This window comes from Dipodomys ordii, unplaced genomic scaffold (genome assembly GCF_000151885.1).
Source record: "Dipodomys ordii isolate 6190 unplaced genomic scaffold, Dord_2.0 Scaffold35, whole genome shotgun sequence".
In the NCBI taxonomy this organism is placed as follows: Eukaryota; Metazoa; Chordata; class Mammalia; order Rodentia; family Heteromyidae; genus Dipodomys; species Dipodomys ordii.
Genome location: NW_012267251.1, coordinates 4,848,667 through 4,866,537, shown reverse-complemented (window position 1 = coordinate 4,866,537; position 17,871 = coordinate 4,848,667). Strand labels below are relative to the sequence as shown.

The 17,871-nt window shown below is 38.2% G+C and overlaps 2 protein-coding genes across 2 annotated transcripts in view; one reads left to right on the top strand and one right to left on the bottom strand.

Annotated features, from left to right (window-relative positions):
• LOC105986400 (coagulation factor XIII B chain-like) overlaps positions 1 to 12,135 on the top strand; it is a 29,658-nt gene extending 17,523 nt beyond the window's left edge. Inside the window, exons 12-14 of the mRNA XM_013017294.1 lie at positions 3,283 to 3,496; positions 10,891 to 10,996; positions 12,064 to 12,135. Coding sequence (XP_012872748.1) covers positions 3,283 to 3,496; positions 10,891 to 10,996; positions 12,064 to 12,135 — 392 coding nt within the window. The remainder of the gene's footprint in view (positions 1 to 3,282; positions 3,497 to 10,890; positions 10,997 to 12,063) is intronic.
• A 4,877-nt stretch (positions 12,136 to 17,012) lies between these two features.
• LOC105986399 (complement factor H-like) overlaps positions 17,013 to 17,871 on the bottom strand; it is a 35,539-nt gene continuing 34,680 nt past the window's right edge. The window contains exon 21 of the mRNA XM_013017293.1: positions 17,013 to 17,305. Coding sequence (XP_012872747.1) covers positions 17,100 to 17,305 — 206 coding nt within the window. The 3' untranslated portion in view covers positions 17,013 to 17,099. The remainder of the gene's footprint in view (positions 17,306 to 17,871) is intronic.

Here is a 17,871-nt window from a genome sequence, read left to right as displayed (position 1 = left end):
GGGGGAGGGGTCTTCGCTCTTCTCTGTTCTGAAATTCTTTTCTTCTCTTTCTTTTTTTGTTATTTCTCACCTCTGGTTTTTCTCTGGGTGTTCGTCTTTTTGTTGTTGTCGGTCTCTTGGGGAGATTAAGCGTTGGAACTCGAACTCTCTTTTTGGTTGGAGAGAGCTGTGGCGTTTCCCTACTGCCCCATCGCCATCTTGGTCCCCCCCCTCTGCGGTAGGAATTTTGATAGGTATCGCATTGAATTTGTAGATAGCCTTGGGAAGTATTGCCATTTTCACGAGGTTGATCTTTCTAATCCAGGAGCATGGGAGTTTTTGCCACTTTCTAAGTTCTGTTTTGATTTCCTTTACATCTGTTTTTATAAGGGATAGATTGGTCTGTTTTTGTCTTTTCAGATTTGGTATCAAGTTTTTGTTGATCTCACATAGGACTTGGGTTTTTTCCTCTTTCTGAGTTCTCTGAGATTGGTATGAGATTGGTGATATTTCTTTTGTATTAATTCTAAGAATTCACAAGCAAGCTGCCTAACTCTTTAGTCTTAGTGGAAAGATTTTAATGCCAGTTTGAATTTGTTCAATAGACCCTGACAGTTTCTCTTCTAGGGTCAGTTGCATAGGAAAGGTTTTGTGAAATCACATCTGAAGTGTCTGAATAGTTGACATACGGTGATTCATAACATCCTTTTATCCTCATCTTAATATCTTAGTGATATATTTTTGTTATTGCTTGTGTCTCTTTCATTCTTGACCTATCTTATAAATTTTATTAGAGTATTACTACAAAGTTCCTCTAGAAACTTCATTAATCTTTTCAAATAATGAATATTTACATTTGTTAATCAATATTTACATTGTTAATGTTGCTTCCTATTATTTCTCTGAATTCTTTCTTACTATTTTCTTTTACATCTTTTGGGGGGGGTAGGAAGATGGAGGAGGGGTTGGTCATGGTGCTTGAACTCAGGGCCTGGGCACTGTCCCTGAGCTTTTTTGTTCAAGGCTAACATACTATCACTTTGAGCCACAGTACCACTTCTGGTTTTCTGATGCTTAGTTGGAGATATGAGTCTCGTGGACTTTCCTGCCCAGGCTGGTTTTGAACTGTAATCCTTAGTTCTCAGCCTTCTGAGTAGCTAAGGATTACAATGGGAGCCACCAGTGCCCGGCCTCTTCTATGTTTTCTTGAGATCATTTTATTACTCTTTTTTAAAAAAATTATTTTATTGTAAAGATGCTGTACAGAGGGGTTACAGTTACATGAGTAGGGTAATGAGTACATTTCTTGTCAAATATTGTTACACCCTCCTTTGTTTTTCTCCTACTGAAATATCCCAGCTTCCTGGGGCTGGTGGGACTCGAACCTACGATCAGCGAAAGGAATCCCCAACATTCAGTCAATTGGCTAGGAACCTTTATTAGCCATGACCACTGATCTCTATTACACCAAGACAGTGAAGACCAGCAATGAAGTCAAATAGCTCAGGGTATTTAAAGGCAAGATTCATGGTGGGATGGGGTCAGGGGTGGGGGTACTCTTAGGTGGCCAGTGGTAGTATCATAATCAACAAGCAAGTTACAAAAGCAGAACAAATGGTGATTACAATTCTGGTAACCAAGGGAATGTAAGGTGGCTGAGCCTAGATAATTTCTCGCAAACAGCCTGGTACCTAGGCCAGAGATGGGGCTTGCACCCAGCTCCAAGGACTGGAGTTGGGGCAAGGCTTCCTTTGAAGTGCAGATACCTGCCTTAGTTGGGTGTGAGCTGGGAAGGCTCTGCCCTAGAGAAATGCACTTAAAGTTAGGAAGACAGTACTTCCCCAAATGGTCTAGGGGGAGATAAGCCATCCTTAGAAATGCAGTGCAGCCATCCTGGTGTTTGAATGACTAACCTGGAGTTTCTTTCTACAAAGAGGTTCTGCCTTACACGTTTTGCCCTATTTCTGCTAGCTACATGGAATTTTCTTGGTTCTAACACTACTATCCCTCCCCTTCCTTCCTTCCCCACCCCCGACTCTGCAAGTTGTAAAGTCCATTTCCAACTTAGTGTCTTATGAGTATCATTGTTGCATTGGGTCATCCTGTGTCCTTGTTTCACCGTTTTGCTATTTATTACTCTTTTACAGGCTTACTTTGGTGGTAACCTGGGTTTCTGATTTATGGCTTTTGTATTATTTTAATGTGTGGATTCAAGCATGCTTGCTTTCTTTTGAGTGCATTATTAACTTTATCATATGTGTATAGATGTATACTACAATTATATATATTTGTATATTCTCTTTGCATTGTTTAGTAGTTTCTTTAAAGTTCTAAGCATTTGGAAGATTTTCTAGTTTTCACTGTTGACAAACACAGAAGAAACCCATATTCTGAAATTGATATTTAAAAATGCTTTTATTGTAGAAAAAATCAAATAGGTTCTTTGGATGACCAGATTCTTTTAAGTTTTTGCTTTTGTTTTTTCATGCATTTGGGAAAGAACACGGGGATACTTTCAGTAACTGTCACTCAAAACAATGCAGTCTTCCTCTTTCTTAAGTGGAAATCTTAAAGAAAGAAAGTGGTCAACAAGTCTGCAGCAGTTTTGAGAATCTAGCTTATTCCTTCATTTCCACAAAATATACCCCATCTAATAATCAGTGCTTTGACAGGATATTTCATCTGATATTTCTGAGGAAGGGAAAAATAGCATAATTTCACTGAACATTAATAAATGCCAAGGCCTGTGAAAAATAGTCCTCGTCTGTTTATTTGCTATCTTTGAACATCTAATGCCCTAAAACTATCAAGATAGATATACTTTCCCTCAATATATAGGAACACACGAGTAAATAAGAGTTCTGGGTTTTGGTGTGTGCATGGGTAAGAGTATTGAATATTTTTTCTGACTCTTTTACTAATTCTGCCTCACTTGGCTCTCTTTAGGATTTTAAAGTCATCATGAACAGTTAACACAATAATTCCTATGTGATCTTGGTACATCTTTTTTTTTATGCTTTCTTTTTTTTGTGGGGGGGGGGGTCCGGTCGTGGGCCTGAACTCTGGGCCTGGGCACTGTCCTTCAGCTCTTCAGCGCAAGGCTAGCACTCTACCACTTGGGCCACAGCGCCACTTCCGGCTTTTTTCTTTTTGCTTATGTGGTGCTGAGGAATGGAACCCAGGGCCTCATGCATACAAGGCAAGCGCTCTACCACTGAGCCACCTTCCCAGCCCCTCTTGGTACATCTTATACCAAGAGGTATCAAGATAATTTTCTCTTATTTACTATTTTTTTTCCTCCAGAGCCTTGCACATTGTCTCATCATGAAATGGAAAAGAATAATCTACACTTGAAATGGCATTTTGATGATAGGCCATTCATTTTGCATGGCGAATATGTTGAGTTTCATTGTAAGAGAGATACTTTCCTAGTTGAGTCATCTGTTATCAGAGATGAAGTTAGAGTGAAATGTGACAAAGGATATCTGAAATATCCAAGGTGTGTCGAAAGAGAGAGGTAAGAAAAATCACTTACAACTATTTTTTTACATTATCATTCAAAATTGATGTTATAAAAACTTCAGAAATATTGTACTCCATAGTACTCATATGTCACAGCTATTAGAAAAGGAACCCAGTCATAATGTTAGTGATCCTTGGACAACTGGATAAAAAAATAACTTCATATGCATGGTAATTAAGTGTACAAAATTGAACTATATCCTGAAATTTTTTCATACTTTTCAGTATAAGTTCTAAGTTTGTATGTTACAAATGTTGGGAAGTATACTAAGGTAAGCTTTCTACTGAGACAAGAACAGGATTACAATAATGATGAAAAATATATTTCTTTTCAGCATCATATTTATGCATAAGTGTTTAGAATCAATTTCTGAAGTGTTTCCACAAATATTACACGAACAGAATAAAATGATGTATACCATTTACTATGGTCACATGTTGACTTTTAGGCAGATATTATATCAATGTAATTACACTATATAAAAACATTACTTGCCAGGCTCACGCCTGTAATCCTAGCTACTCAGGAGGCTGAGATCTGAGGATCACGGTTCAAAGCCAGCCTGGGCAGGAAAGTCCATGAAACTCTTATCTCCAATAAACCACCAGAAAACCAGAAGTGGTGCTTGGCTCAAGCGGTAGAGTGCTCACCTTGAGCTGAAGAGCTGAGGGATAGTGCAACAATCAGTGTGGTGAAAGAATCTCAAAGTGGTGTGTTATCTGAGGGAGAGGCAGGGATGAAAAGGGAGCCAAGCAATAGGAGAAATTAAAAAAAATTTGCAGATTGAATAGTGTGGGGTGGGTAGAGATAAGCACAAGACTGATAAATTAGGCAAGAGCCAAATAAGAGAAGGCTCTTGAATTTATTTCAATTATGAATTTAAATAAATCAATGAGGAATGAATGAAAAAAAGATTGATCCAAACATCCAAATATTGCAATTTACTAAGGCCTATTGACTTGACTACATCTTTGTATACATGCAAAAAATTACATTTACATTTGAATTTACCATTTTCTATTAATTGTTAGGAGGCTTTTATGGTTACTTTTAATTCAGTATTGTTGTCAACAGTAAGGAACCATACACAATGGTAATGATGTTATATTAAGAGATTTATTAAGTGTGGAAGAGATTGCCCTTCAAAATACAAAGTACTTTCAAAATGAATACTTATTGGGTCATAGGGGAGCTATACTAAAGCTATCAGCACAATCATGTTCATGGCAGCATTATTTACCATAGCTTTGGAACTAACCCAGATGCCCCTCAGCAGATGAATGGATCAAGAAAATGTGGTATATATACACAATGGAATTCTATGCTTCCATCAGAAAAAAATGACATTGCCCCATTTGTAAGGAGATGGAAGCCTTGGGAAAAAATCATATTAAGTGAAGCAAGCCAGACCCAAAGAAGCATAGGCTCCACGGTTTCCCTCATTTGTGATAATTAGTATATGTCTAGGATAGTCCCAGAAGAGGATTGCAATAGCTCAATAGCTACGTATATATGATCCTATAAGATGGTGCTAAGCAAAATGAACTCCAAGGTATGGAAATGAGGTTTTTCTTTGTTGTTATTTTTAATGTACTTTGTGAAGTTATTTCTTTTTTCTTTCATGTTTTTTGTTTGTATGGTTTATCCCCTGTTGTCAGTGTATTTGATTTTGGTATCCTGTGTCTTTTATACACATTTTTCTGAATGGAAGGGGAACAACAAAATGGTGGGCCAAAGGCCAAAGGGAAAACCAATGCAACAGTGATACTTACAAGACAATATTAGAAATGAGCTGTAAAACTTGGTGGGGGGGGGAGGGTTAGGAGGGAGGGAAAGTGGGAGAAAAATGAGGGAGGGGTAACAAGTTTGACAAGTAATGTACTCACTACCTTATGTATGTAACTGCAACCCTGTGACAATAAAATTAAAGACATTAATATTTATTTCAAGCTTAACAATCATACATCTTGTCAAAGCAACTCAGAGAATGAGAATGATCTTTGCCATTGTTATATTTGAGGAGGAGTGTTTTTCTGGTCCTTGGGCTTGAATTTAGAGCCTGGGTGCTGTCTCTGGGCTTCTTTTACTCAAGGCTAGTGCTCTACCACTCAAGCCACAGCATTACTTTTGGCTTTTTCTGAGTAGTTAATTGGAGATAAGAGTCTCATGGACTTACCTGGCTGGGCTGGCTTCGAACTGTGATCCTCAGATCTCAGTTTCCTGTATATCTAGGATTACAGGTGTGAGCCACCAAGGAACACTGGAAGAAATCAGACTAAAAATGCCAATTGGGTTTTCTTCATTCCCTCAAAAGCATCAAGTCTGAACGTTGAATAGGCTGAGTAATAATGTAAGGTACAAAGACACAGACATGAGAGTAGTGAGTTTTTCAACAACTGAGCAGCAAGGGGAGGTAAAGGAGGTGTTTTTGAATAAGGAGTAGGAGTTTGAATATGTGTACATTCTACAGCAGACAGATATGCTTATAATTCTATATCCACCTATCTATCTATCTATCTATCTATCTATCTATCTATCTATCTATCTATCTATCTATCTATCTATCTATCTATCTATCTATCTATCTATCTATGAGGACAGATGGGAGTTTCTGGGGAATCTTTGCTGAGTAGATTGCAGACAAGCAAATGAGACCAGAGACCCGTGGTAGGAGATGATACTGGATTTGGGCTGGAATGAAGGCCGCATGGTCAGATGGTTTGTCTCCTCTGTGAATGAGAAGAAGACACATGCTGAGAATGTGGAGTGGGTAGAGAGATGGGGAGAGAATTTGAAATAAGAAGCATAATTCAACCAGGGGATTTGGCAGACTGAAATAATTTCCTTGGGCTTATCACGCAATCAGCTGTGTTGGGATGGACATTACACTGATGATCATTTTGCTTTAAAGAAGGTTAGGTTGGCTAGGAAGGTGGCTCAGTGGTAGAGCGCTTTCCTTGCATGCATGAGGCCCTGGGTTCAATTCCTCAGCACCACATAAGCAAAAAGAAAAAAGCCAGAAGTGGCGCTGTGGCTCAAGTGGTAGAGCGCTAGCCTTGAGCTGAAGAGCTGAGGGACAGTGCCCAGGCCCAGAGTTCAGGCCCCACGACCGAACCCCCCCCCAAAAAAAGAGGTAAAGAAGGTTAGGTTGTAAGATCATTTGCATTCTGGTGGATATGAAAGCAAACTTTGCTGAGCTCATGTTCCCATGCATGCAGTGCAGGGACCCAGGGCAGAGGATGAAAAAACCACTAACATGAGGATGACCCTAGGCAGATCCTCAGCACAGGAGGGCTGCACGGAACCTGAATATTTCAAAGGGAAGTTAAGAATTCATAGATATCTGTCTTTTTCTTCATTAAAAAAAAAGAAAGATCAAAAACACTGGAGACATTCTCTATTAAAGCTGAGTTCAGGGGAACTCAGCATGGTTCCTTCAAGGAGAAAATGGAGAACATGGGAAGTCTCAAGTCTCACAAAACGGAGAAGTCATTTTCTTCTAAAATAGATATGAAAGACTGATTATTAGAAAATTTGCAAGGTGTCAGATTTGCAGGCAGTTTAATTTATTTTTATGTATTTTTTAAATAGGAAAATAGAGATTTAGCTAATAAATTTACTTGGAACAAAGAAGATTATGCTATGAGTAGATAAAATTTTAAAAATTAAAATGAGAATATATTCATTGTTTTTGTCAAATATAAAGCCAACCCTCTGGCATTATGAATAGTCCTAATAGTATGAATTAAACAGGATAAAGAATGGAATTCCTTTTATTCTATCTAATACTTAGGACCCATTTTCTTATTTCAGAGGCTAGTCCTAAATATACTCATTATATATGTCTTTACATACTAAGTGGGATATGTATTTGATATCATATTTGTTATTCCTGAACACATGAATATGATAGATATATCACTATATCAATATTTGTATTTCTTTTTTTTGGAAGTACTGGAATTTGAACACAGGGCCTTGTGCTTGCTAGGTAGGTGCTCTACTACTTGAGCCATAAGATTGGCCATTTATTTCATCTTTCATGATAATGAAAGAGCATCTCATAATCTGGAGATAAGATAATTTACTTATTCTTTGACTGATGGACTTTTTAAATGTTAAATCTTCCTAACTTTCTTTCTTTTTCCTTTCTTCCTTCCTTCATTGCTTGTAGGTAGAAGTCAAATGAGGAATCCTAAAATGAAATGGAAGAACCCTAAACATATTTACAAGGACAAATATAAATACAAAATAAGGAGAAAAATCTCAAAATCTAAAATAAGATGATGATAAGAGGAAGGAAGAAAAATTTTATAAGTTATTTTTATTACCTTTTCAGAGAAGTATAAGTAGACTTTACCAAAAACATTTAGGAATAGAGTAGTATTAAACCATGAGCATGCGCTCAACTGCCTGAAAAGTACATTTCTCCCATTAAAAAAAGTGAATATAAAAACATTGGCAAAGATCGCAAGAACATAAAGATTAAGGAAAATAGGCCAAAGTGTACAAACACACAGTAGACATATCAAACTTGAGAAGAGCTTAGCTTTCCTATTCCAAGAGGAAATCAGAAAACCACCTAAGGACCTTCTGATCCACATGACACTAAGTCATTTGGTAGATAGGCGCCCTAACTTCATGTATGTTTCTCAGCAGCTGAAGCATTCTGTCTCCCTGTATTGATCATTTTGTCCTGTACACTATGTTATGACTATCTGAGCGACCTTTGGCAGAAAAAGGATTCCTTACCCATGTGCTAAGTGGAGCAAGCTTGTTGCGGTGTAAAAAGAGACTATTATTTTACCTGTGTGAGATATCTAAAGTTATCAAGTTTGCAGAGAAAGAAAATAGGAGTTGGAAGAAAGGGAAATGGTGAGTTATTGTTTCATGGACCCATAATTACAGTCTTATAACATGAAAGGCTTCTTGATGTGGCTGTACAATGGTGTGAAGATAATTGCAAGTACACTATAAAAACAGGATGGTACCACTAAGTGATGTGTATTATATTACCATTTAAAAATGTGTATCAGAGCCAGGTGTTATGAGTAATAGCAGCTACTCAGGAGGCTGAGGATCTACATATTGTTGTTTGAAGTCATATTGTGGCTGTCATCTCAGCTAAAGCAGGAGGTAGAACATAGGAGGATCAAAGTCTAGCAGAGACCTGTATAAAAACGTAGACCCTATGTCAATAACAAGCAGTGTGAAAAAGACTGGAAGTATGGCTCAGTGGTAGAATGTTTCCATGAACCCTGAGATCAATCACCAGTGGCACAAAAAAGCCCTCCAGATTTCTATTAGATTAAAGCACAACCACTGAAACAGAAAGATACAAGGATCACAGGCTGGATAAAGTGAAAATCATAGTGAAGACAATAAAGAGGCAAAAACGAAAGCTTTCCTAGAGCGTCTTTTACCAAAGATACAGATACCTCTCCATGAATTAACAGAATAGTAAGTTTTATGATGTAGAAACTTCCTAAGACATAATAGGATAGACATTGAATAAAGATTTTATCCTAAATTACTTCAGGTAAGTGAGATATTAAAAGATATGAAAGATTCTAAGAAAAAAACAATATTCTCTATCTTACAAATGTATCTTGATTGGCTATAAAAAAAAAAACCCTGCCTTTCTGAAAAATGAACACCATTACCCTTATGTCAGAACATGTTCCTTGCTCCCGTAGCGGGAAAATGGCGCCCTGAAGGAAGAAAGTCCAGGCAGCCTGTGGGAAGAAGTTGGTAAACATATTAGTAAGAGGATGAAGGAAATGAAGATTTATTGATCAATGACCATGAGTTGTAAATATTTTGAAATAGAAGGAAGAGAAGTGTAAAGAGCCAAGTAAAGCATTGTGGCATGAAAGCTTGGAGGTATATGATATAGATCTGGCCCCTGTCCCAGAGCTTTTTCACTGACGGCTTTTTCAGTCAACCTTTTGAGCCACCAGAGCTCCACTTCTGGCATTTTGGTGGCTGATTGGAGAGGATAGTCTCTTGGGTTTGTCTGTTCTGGCTGGCTTCAGACTACGATCCTCAGATCTCAGGTTTCTGAATAACTAGATTTCCCTAACGACAAGCTTGATAGTGAAGTACTAGATGAATAATGTTGACTCAGTAAGTTAAAGTAGTGGGGTAGAAACTTGGATTTCACAATCTAGCCCTCCAGGCTGAAGGATACATAAATAGTGGCAGAAGGCTAGGTAAGTAAGTACAGTTTCTGCTAACTTTTTGGCAATAAAAAGAATTCCCAAGAACTGTTCTTGAGGCTTCAGATGTAAGATGCAGGGGTGAAAAAATATGTATGCATGCATATGTGTGTGTGCACATGTGTATAAAATAGCTCTACTCCCCTGAAATCACAACATGAGAGGGGGTACTAAGGAAGGGTGAAGATGGATTGGCCAGATTGGGTGGAGAACTCCACTTATTTGGTAGGAGTGGAGCAATTGAGAGCTTGTTCATGGGAAAGAAAACAAGTCCCACATTAGAATATAAATAATGGCACACCATTGACATGGAGTTAGTAATTAAAGCATTTTTCAGCTGATTGAGGAATCATGTTACTCTTTCTAGTATATATCTATCAATAGTGACTCAGGGCTTCATCAAGCTTAGAAATCAGTGCTTCTTTGATGTATTTGTAATCCTGGTATGATCATCTATTAACATATTATTAACATAGATACTAATGTCCAGAAATATCAAATTGGGAATAAAGGTGGCCTGATCCATCTGTGACTTTCTTAATGAGAAATGAACATTGAAAAACAGTGAGCATCAGATTCTGTAACCATTCTTTCTGTGACCAAGATGCTAATTTAGTAGTTCTCAGAATGCTTTTTTGGTATCAAACATATTATGGCCAAGTTATTCTTGTTTACTCTAGAAATAAGTCTGTTGGATATTATCATGGTTGAAAGTTACATCTAGAGAGACCATATATTCCCATACTATTATTTTTATATTACTTTAAAGTTCTCTCCACCCAACTCTAACTTAGCTAGGACATGCTGGAGATAGTAGATCAAATGAATAATATAATGGGCTTATGAGAATTTTCAGACTGTTCCAGCACTAGTTTGAAACTACTTGAGGCACTGCTTTGAAGATGTCCGTATCACAGACTGTTCTTTTTCTTTTGAGAGGAAAAATTGGAGCCACTCTTTGGCCCTGAGCTCACAATTTCTAACTTATGTGAGTTTTAAAGAAAATTTGCTAGCAAAGCCCTGGCAGAGCAGCATGCTATCGGCCTCCAATGGCATGGCAAACAATGAACAGTCTCTTTCTTCCTTATTCCTTGCCTTTCTCCTTATATTTCCTAATCTCTATATCCATACCTAATATGATTGATATTTTGCCTTCGTGTTACCTTTTAGTAAATATTCACAGGCTAAAAACACTCACACTGACAAGGTGATAACAAGCCAGAGGAAAATGTACACATTTTTCCGATTGATGCAGTTCAAGAACATCACATCCTATGTAAGTCCTTACAATTCATTATGTGTTATGTTCTTTCTAGTCTATCTTGTAACCTATATTTTTGTATCAGTTCTTTCAGATCATAAAAATACTAAGCCAATATTGCCTTCGATATCAACTGGCTCTCATTTTATGCTTTGATCTCACTTTGTCTTTACATTTTTAAAGGAAATACTTCTTAGGGAAGAATGAGAACAAATTATCTGTGTTATTTTAAACACACCAGTGATTGACTTGGATCAATCAGGTCAAAGTCCTGAGATGCCAGGTTGCTGTTTGCGGTGCAAACAAGTGTGTGTGTGTGTGTGTGCTGCCTTTGAGGGCTTCAGCTTGTGCCCATTAGTGGTCCAGCTGGACCAAGTGGTAGGTCTATTTTCTTTCTGAGGCATCTCCATTCTAATCTCTATAGTGGCGGCACCAGTTCATGCTCCCTCCAGTTGTGTACAAGGCTCCCTCCCCTCCACCCCTTCATCCTTATCAGCATTGTGTTGTTTTGTAGTCAGAGGAAGGGTTTGTTTTATTCATAGTTTATAGTTATGTCTTCTCCCTGTACTTATACATATTAGAAGCAGAATTTATGTACTCTGCCATTTATATCCTTTGTTACAAAGAGTACAATGGGCCCGGCACTGGTGGCTCACACCTGTCATATTAGCTATGCAGGAGTCTGAGATCTGAAGATCACACTGGGAAGCCAATCCAGACAGGAAAGTCCTTAAGACTCATCTTCAACTAAACATGCATGTGCGCACGCACACACACCCCTCCCCCCCCACGTGCAAAGCTGGAATTAAAGCTGTGGCTTAAGTAGTAGAGTGCTAGCCCTGAGTTAGTTCAAGCCTCAGGACTGGCACACATACACAAACACCAAACACACACAAGAATACAATAGGGAATTATTTTTTGCTGTGTAGCATAGTCAGTCAATCTAGGACATTACATGTAGTAATACAGCTCACATGCAGTGACTGCCCTGATTGTCCTTCAGAGAGAATTTGCTTTCAGCTGGCACTAGGCTAGAAGCACTAGCAGTTTTTACATTGCCCTCATTCAATTTTGACTCACAGGATTTGGAGCTGGAGTTTGGTTTCTTAGCAGCAGGCGGATCTCTGTCTCAGGCTCACAGAGTCTGGATTTAAGTCGCTTCATTTTTTGTACTTTGACAGACTCTTAAAACCAGTGTATTGCTTTCTGAGCCCCAGGGTCTGCTGACAGATATGCTCTCGTAATTCTTAGTTTGTTTTGCTACTACTTTCAAATAAGCCATTGTTTGAAGAGAAAAATCACCCTCTAAATGCTGGGACAATTCCTCTGGGCTTTCTTTGTGTCTTAAATATTGGCCTTACTTTTTATTTTTTTGGCCTTGCAATTCTTAAATATCCCTGTAGGGCAATGCTCCTTTCCATATATTTGTTTTCAAACACTTTTATCTACTAACAGCAAGAGATCTGGACTTTATAAATGGCTTTAAAATATGGCTTTAAAATATGCATTTGAGAAGGTGGAACGTGACATGATGAATGGTACAGCATCAGCAACTTAGACCGACTTTGAAGAAAATGTAGATGAGTTTATGTAAGTAGACTGATAAAGCAAAGCAGGCAAACTGTTAATACTGATGAATTTAGGTGTTTCAACACTAGTTGGGCTGAAGTGTTTGTTCATATATTATAACCATTCATCATTTTAAAAAGCTGGTGGGAAGTACATGTATTCAAGTAGGCTGCACCAACTAACACTCCTCCAGATCCCAGCATGGGATCAGCATGGCTGTTCTAGAAACTAGATATTTGCCCCGTGTAATACAATGGCACGGTTTATTATATTTTATAGACAGAGGAGGAAACCTAGACTACATGGCTCAAACTTTCCCATCCTTATTCTTATTCAGCCTTCACGTAGGAAATGTTTTATTAAAAAGTACTGACACATAAGTTGGTCAATACCATATAAATTTTATGCCACTTGTTAGGCTCTGTGGTTGATTTTTGGTCAGATTCAATACAGTGAGCAGAAAGCAGAGATTGATTCAAATGACAGCTTCTCCTCCTCTAACATTGGCTCTGTATGAAATCAAGGGTGGAGTGAAGGCAGGGGCGAATGACTGTTACATAGAGAGCTCTTCTTGCTAACTACCCACCTCTAACCGAACAATTATGGCTCTTGGACCTTCAAGGGGATCAAGAAGAAGAAAAGGCAGGTTGATATATTTGTGGACTATTCCTTCAATTCAACCATTGTAGCCTTTTTTCCCCTTCTCTCACATTTCACTATCTTCTGACTCTTCTTTATTAAGGTACATCTTTAGGACAGGTAGATCTTTAGGACCAAGTCCTGTTAAGTGTGTTCTAGGTGGATTGTGTTCATCTTCTGTATCTCTGATTCTCTTTTCTACTGGTTTCTCCTTCTCTCTTTTTCTTAATCCCAACACGGTGAATGCACACCAACACTCTCAGGTAGTCTTTTTAATAAGGATGGTTTACTATGTACAACACCTGCAACAAGGAAGGGTTTTCTGGAATTTCTAACCTTACGTCTTTCATCTTTCCTGTCTTCCTTTGCATCTTAGAAGAGCGAATAGATAGCAAGTATGTTTTCTAAGTTCTTAATTTTTTATTCAATCCCAGGCTCATTCCTTCTAATACTAAGCTTCTGAAACTAAGTTTTTAAAGATATTTTTATAATTAAAAATTTTCCTGTGAGTTTTAGATATTGACCATTTTTTGGCAATGCTTTGTTGAGATACAATTCCCATAGCACACAATTCACCCATTTAAAAGTGTACAATTCAATGTATTTAGCATAATCATGACGCCTTACAATCATCACCACAATAAGCTTAGATCATTAGCATCTCAAAAGAAGGTCACCTGCGTTTCAGCTGTCAGTCCTTCCTCTTCTGTCCTCCACACCAGGACGAAACGTCACAGATCTACTTTTTATCTTTATGTATGTTGCTGACACACCCAGTAAAGGAGAGGGCTAGAATCCATGGCTTTTTGTGAATGATTTCTATCATGCCATGTAACGTTTCTCAAGGTTCATCATCTTTTAGAATGTTCTGTTGGTTTCCATTTCATTACTTTTGACTCTGAGCTTTATTATTTCTTCTATAACTCCCTGGATTGACTCATTCTTGCTGTTCTAAGACATTTTGGCATATCATCAGGTTACTTACTTGAGAATTCACTGACTTAAAAATGTATTAACAAAGGAGGAGGCCAACAATGCTTGATAAGAAATGTACTCAGTACCTTGCCCAGTAATTGTAACCCCTCTGTACGGTATTTTCACAATTAAAAAAAAAGGAAAAAAAGAAATGTACTCAGTACCTTGCTCATGTAACTGTAACCCCTCTCTCTGTATTTTCACAATAAAAAACTTATTAAAAATATACATGTCAGCACGCATTGCTATAAGCGTCCTTTTCAGTTTGAACATTGTTGTTAACCCACAGATCCTAGTAAGTTGTATTTTTAATTTTACTTGATTTTTAGGATTTATTTTTTTCCTTTTGTCCATATTGGAATTTGATCTTGGGGCCTTATGCTTGCTAAAGCATGTACTCTTCCACTTAACCATTTTTGCTTTATCTTCCAGATAGACTTGAATTTGGGGGGGCTGGGCTGAATTTGGACAATGATTGTCCTATCTGTTTCCCATCGAACTAGGATTAAGAGCATAGACCACCATGCCAAGCTTTTTGCTCAGCATCTTCTCAAGTATCTGGGATAGTGTCGGCTTATTCAAAGCATTTAAAAATTTCCCTGTTGATGGCTCAGAAATATGTTGTTCAACTGTCATATGTCCGTGCAATTTTGTACAGACTTTTTTCTGTACAAATGTGTACAATTTCTGTACACATTCCTTTTGCCGCATATTTCATTTTTATTCCATTATGATCTGATACGATATAAACATTATTACATAACGTTTTTATATTTGATAAAAGGTCTTTTATGGCCTAAATTAAATGAAATTGTGGTCTTTAAATTAAATGTGGTCTATTTTGGAGGAAGTTCAGTCAGCTGTTGAAAAAATTATCCTGTCACATTATTTTTTTCTTCTTGTTTCAAATATGTTGTGTTTGTCTCATTGATTTAATTTACAAATTTGTTGGTTTAGTGACCTGGACATCTTTGGTTCTTTCTTAGCTTTCATTTATGCTTTTCTAGCAGGCTTTAGTATTTCCTGAGCTTTTGTGATCATTCATCTTTTCCTTCTTCTATGTACAGAATTCTTCTCTCAGAGAAGTCCTCTTTTCCAGTCTTCTACCCACACTTTCTGTCCTGCCTCTTACCTTGCCTCAGAGTTGACATGCTATCTAGCTCACCCCTGTTCTCATAACCAGGATCGGAGTTTCACCTAGTCACTTCCTAGATGGATGTGTATGTCCACTTTAAACTGTGCACGGTGGATGTATATATAAAACACCATTGATTGCCCCATGGCATGTACAGTATTTATGCCTTTATACACCTTTAATGTGCAAGTATACATATGATAAATATATTATAAAAGTGGAGTCATCATAGGATTCTGAATGTGCCAAAACTATTGGCTTTTAGTAGCTAACTAAGCCCTAAAAGAATATTTGAATCTAAGAGAAATTCAGAAAGGAAATTTAAAGAAGTATAACTTTGTTCAATAGTCAGTTTACTTAATACCCTGATATAATCCAGAAAATTAATGTCCTGCTGCTGATCTGAACTGGTAAAAGTGTCCACAAGGAGCTCTTTACAGAGATGGCTTGAATGGCTATATAAGAGTAATTTCTAATTATAAGATCCAAATGGTAAACAATAAGGAACTTACAACCCATTCTAAATATAGTTTAATTTTCTTTACTGATTTTCACAGAATTTCAGTCCTTTCAGTGAAATTTAATGAATTTCTTTCTCACTGAGCTTGACATATTACACATTTTAAAATATAGAAATGTGACTTAATGAGTGTTTCATTGACTTTCAGTGCTAAAAGTAGAATATTTTTCCAAGCAAATTGATTCCAACCAAATTAATTAATTCTGGGCAGGTGGGCCTGTCTTGAGTGTTCCTTCTAGTCTTGGCTACCTAAGAAGAGTAGACTGGCTCATTTTTTATCTTATCTACTGCAAGGCCATGGAGACCTCAAATCATGTCTCATGTGCTATGTGTTTCAGAGAATTCATCATCATGCTCACCTCCCACTGGGCAGGCCCTCATTCATCACTGAAGTCAAATGCCCTAATTCAGATTTTGGTTTGTTTTCTGGCCATGGAGGAGGATGAGCTGAGATGGGCTGGTGATTTGGCCATCAGGCTGCCATTACTATACTATACTATCTTTCCTGTCAGGACGTATGTCATACCTGGGGCACATATGGAATTGACAGTCAATTACCAGGCATTTCATCATGGCGAAACACATTGTTTTTAATCTAAACAAAAGTAGTACAGTCTTGTGACACAGTCCAGATTTTAAGTGTGGGTGAAGTGATACATAATTTTGAAGATGGAAACCAGAGCTCTTCCATTTGTTGTAGAACATAGTCTCAAGAACCTCAGAAACTATGGAGAAAGCATGGAGAGAGTGAGGAGATGACAGGCAAAGGCAATCAGGGAAGTATCTACATGTGATTTCTTGCCACCGTTGTGTTATGAATAGGACACGTAGCATCTTGGTTTATAAGGCTTGAAGGCAGTCCTTGTTCAAATGTGACAGTGGTGGTCTCAGATTCCAAATTCATCTCCACAGAGCAGTACAAATTCATTTTTATGAACAGAAATGAGCTGAACAATAAAAACTTGAGACCCAAATGGATAATAACAATTGCTGTATAAAGGTGCCTGTTTTAATTAGAGTCATAATAGGATTTTTTTTTGGTGCCAATTCTGGAGCTTGAACTCAGGGCCTGGGCACTGTCTCTGAAGTTTTCTGCTCAAGGCTGGTGCTCAACCACTTGAGTCACAGCTCCACTTCAGCATTTTGGTGGTTACTTGAAGATATGAATCTCACAGATTTTCCTGCCTGGGCTGGCTTTGAACCACAGTCTTAAGCTCTCAGCCTCTTGAGTAGGTTGGATAACAGATGTGAGCCATGGGTGCCTGGCTACTGTTATCCTTTTAGTAACCCCTTCTTCTGCAAGTGGGGTAGTCCAGATGACCATCATAACATTCCACACGCAATTGTGTTTCTGGTGAGTGATAAAATCTATATTGACATACAAATTCAACTGTTTCTCCTGATTTAGAATAAAGCTTTTGCTGTTCTCTCCACTTGAGCATTATGTGATGTCTTTCCATAATTTCTTCTGATATTACACATGGATCTAAAGAAAAAAATCATAAAATATTACAATTCTTCTCCAGAAACTGTCACTTTTTTTTTTCATTTTTAAAAAAATTTAGTTTTCTTGTCAAGATGATGTACATAGGGTTACAGTTACATACATAAGGTAATGAGTACATTCCTTTCTTTGTTTTGTTTTGCTTTGTTTGTTTCAGTCCTGGGGCACACACACACACACACACACACACACACACACACACACACACACACCACCCAAGACCGGAGGGAGGGTGGAGTAGAGATGGGAAGAGGCGGGCAGTGTGCGCCGCAGGGCCATGGCTGGTGAAGGGGAAGTTGGGTGTGATCAGCTCACAAGTGCTTCTCTCTACCGACGCACAGACCACCTGGTGATCTGTGATGATCATCCCATTGATCACCTTGCCATCCTCAGGATGACACCATCCTCAGCCCGCGCCCCCCGGAGCCTTCACCAATCAGGGCCGTGGAGAGGGAGAGCATGACCCCCCAGGGGTGCGCACCCCCTGCCACGGGCCCTTGGCAGCCAGGCCCCGGGAGCGGGGGTTCGAGTCCCCCGTGTGCCCCCCG